The sequence below is a fragment of the Odocoileus virginianus genome, chromosome 3, assembly GCF_023699985.2.
Source record: "Odocoileus virginianus isolate 20LAN1187 ecotype Illinois chromosome 3, Ovbor_1.2, whole genome shotgun sequence".
Taxonomy (NCBI): domain Eukaryota; kingdom Metazoa; phylum Chordata; class Mammalia; order Artiodactyla; family Cervidae; genus Odocoileus; species Odocoileus virginianus.
In genome coordinates, this window is record NC_069676.1 from 6,100,765 (window position 1) to 6,103,937 (window position 3,173).

Below are 3,173 nucleotides of genomic sequence, written 5' to 3' on the forward strand. Positions count from 1 at the left end.
GCTAAAACCTCAGAAGCTTCCAAAAAGAGGTAAGACTTTTTTCAACCTAGAGAAGGCCACGTCAGTGAGACCAGCAAACAGTTTCTCCAGCTCTAGGGAAAAGGAGGCAATTTATGGCTCAGGGAACAACCTTAAAATAACTCCCTCAGTCCTAAAATGCAGTGTTTAAATTTATAGAAAAACCCACAGGTTCCTGGCAGCTGGGGGCTGCAACTGGCAACCCCGGGTGCTAGCTGGGGCAGCACCCCCCTCACCCAGACTCTGCCAGGCTGCCCTCTACTTAAGCTGCCTGTCCCCACATCCCCTCACTCCAAGTGTCCCAAGCCCCCAGTTATCCAAGCGGCCGGACCAGGCTGTGATTTTTTTTCAAACGATGCAAAACTTTTTTTAATAAAAAAAAAAACAACAGTAAAATCTTATTAAAAACAACTAGGTTGTCAAAATGCCCAGTAGTCTCCTTATTTACAGTAATACAATATATCACAGTCTCTATGTACAATATTATAAAAAAGGTTGCACAGTACAAATTAAGGCGTTATTTTTCACAAGGCATCAAGCCTCGATCCTCTAGTGTAGACCCGGTGGGGCGGGGGGAAGACGACGCTTAATTATTGCACCATTTTGAAAACAAAACTCGTCAAGGAGGATCGTGGTCTTCTCCCACCGGGCCTTCAGTCTCTGCTGGGGGTCGGGCATCGTGGGGGGGCGGGGCGGGGAATGGCGCCCCCTCGGTGGCCACGCTGTGCCCGGCCCCGGTCCTCTGGGCCCAATAAATACCAGTCACAGTTTGGAAGGGGGCCGTGCCCGGCGCGTGGGACCCGCCACGGCCGCGCGCGGGTGGGGGCGGGGGGCGTCCGGGCTACATGTGTCGCTTCATGTGCAGCGCCAGGTGGTCGGAGCGCGAGAAGGCACGGTCGCACAGGTGGCACTGGAAGGGCCGGTGGCCCGTGTGCTTGCGGTAGTGGCGCGTGAGCTCGTCCGATCGCGCGAACTTCCAGCCGCAGCCTTCCCAGTTGCAGTGGTAGGGCTTCTCGCCTGCAGAGAGAGGGCGAGAGCGGGTCTTAGTTTCCCTTCTGCCGGAGACTCCCGGTACTCACCCCGCTGCTTAGCGGCTACTCGGGTGCGCCCATCCTACCCCCTAACCAGCTCCCAGAAGTGCTCCCGGCTACTTTTTGAACCTGTAGGTATCCTAGGCACATTATCCCCCCACTCCCCGGTCTCGCGATCCTCACTCCCCGGGGATCCGAGGGGCACCCTGTCCGCTGCAGGTGTCTAGAGCCACGCCCCCAGGGGGCTCCGCAACAGTCTCAGACACAGCGTCCCCGTAGGTTTCCTAAGTGCGCACCCCTGCCCAAAGTCTCGAGCCAAGCTCCCAGGAGGATCCTAGGGGCGCGCTCATGCCCCAGGCTCCCGAGCCACGCCCCCAGGGGGCTTTCTAAGACCTTGCCCCCTGCCCAACCCTCGGGCTACGCCCTCTGGGGGTTCCCAAGCACGCCCCTCCTCTGGCGCGCCTTAGCAGCTGTCCCCAGCCCGTGCCCGCCGCCCACCTGTATGCGTGCGCAGGTGCGCCTTGAGGTGCGAGCTCTTGGTGTAGGTCTTGCCGCAGCCCGCGTAGCTGCAGGTGTGCGTGGCCGTGCGTTTCCGCGGCCAGGACCGGCGGCCGCGCTTGGGCTTGGCCTCCAGCAGCTCCAGCGGAGACGCAGGCGGCGTGAGGAGACCTCGGGCGGCGGATGGCGCCAAGCCCAGAGCCGCGGCGGCGGCGGCCGCGTCTTCAAAGAGACCGAAGGCGGCGGGCGCGGACGGCGCGTAATGCAGGCCGGGCCCGGGCGCCCCGAAGCCCGGGCCGCCGAAGGGAGGCGGGAAGGGGGCGCGCGGGCCGGGTGCAGGCAGGCGCGCGGGGCCATCGGGGCTGAGCGGTGGCGTGTCGGCCGGTGGCGGGGGGCGGCCCCCGGGGCCTCGCATGCACGCGGCGGCCGGGCCCGGGGCGCCCTCGCGCTTGAGGCCCCGTGGTCCGCGGGCCAGGCCGGGCGGGCAGCCGTAGCCGCCGCCGCCGCCGTCCGCCTCGGGGGGCTCAGCCTTCACCAGGCGGCCCGGCGGCGCCAGCAGAAAGCGACCGTGCAGCGCGGGTCCCGGTGGCACGTCCAGTTCGGGCCGCAGCAACTCGGACACCAAACCGCCCGCGGGGGCGCCATAGGGAGGCGGCGCGCCGGGGTCCGGGTAGTAGAACGCAGGCGGCGGGGGCGGCGGGGGTGGCGGGGGCTCCGGGGCGGACTCAGCTCCCAGGCCGTCCAGCCCCATGGACAGGATGAAGTCCAACACGCTGTTGAGGTCGTCGTCGGTGCCGCCTGCCTCGGGCTCGGTGCGCGGCCAGCGCTGCGGGTGACAGGGGATACGCGCGGGCGTGAGCGCGCGGAGGGGCGGGAATCACGGCCCGCTACCCGCCTTCCATTACCCTGAGCCCGCCGTGCCTGCCGCCTGCGCTCTCCTACCCTGCAGCCCACGTTCTGCTACCCTGAGCCAGCCGCCCCCGCCGCCCGCGGTCCCTGCCGCCCTCACCTCCTGCAGGCCGCGCTCCCGGCAAGGGCTAGCGAAAGTGGAGAAGGACGGGAGGATGGGCTCGCTTAGCGCCATGGCTGGGACCCGGGGCTGACGCGGATTCGGGACACCGGTGAGAGGCTGCCCGAAGCCGGGCTGGTCGGGGCGCGGGCGGGCGGGGACGGCTCTGCGGGCCGCGGCCGGGCCCGCCCAAGCCTTATAGGCGCGGCGCGCGCGGGGGCCGGGCCAAGGCGGCGGCGGCGGAAACGCGTCCCGGATGGGGACGAGCTCCGGGCGCAGCCTAAATTTAGCCGCGGTATATAAGCCGGCGGGCGGCGGCGGCCGTGGCCACTGAGGCCGCCAGGGCCCTGAACGGCCGGCTCGGCCCCTAGCGCGCGCAGCCAGGCCGCGCCCCACCCCCCGGGCCCGCCCCCGCCCGTCTCCTAGGCGACGGCGTCAACACACGCTCCACAACAGCAGCGTGACGCTCAGGGATCCCGGCTGTCTCCCGGTGGGATCCCGCCCGCGCGAGGACAGGGAAGACCCGGAGCAGGGGATGGCATCGGGGATCCGAGACTGTGAATGGAGCGGAATCCCTGACGGACGGGGAGATGGGCCCCGCAGTCACAGAAGGGTCC

The 3,173-nt window shown here is 67.5% G+C and overlaps 1 protein-coding gene across 1 annotated transcript; it reads right to left on the reverse strand.

The window, feature by feature from the left end:
* Window positions 1-359: 359 nt before the first annotated feature.
* KLF2 (KLF transcription factor 2) lies at window positions 360-2,898 on the reverse strand. Its single transcript, XM_070462410.1, has 3 exons — window positions 2,557-2,898; window positions 1,548-2,373; window positions 360-1,035 (listed from the first exon to the last, which is right to left on the reverse strand). Exons 1-3 carry the CDS (start codon window positions 2,629-2,631, stop codon window positions 860-862), a joined length of 1,077 nt encoding a protein of 358 aa, XP_070318511.1. The 5' UTR covers window positions 2,632-2,898; the 3' UTR covers window positions 360-859.
* Window positions 2,899-3,173: the final 275 nt, after the last annotated feature.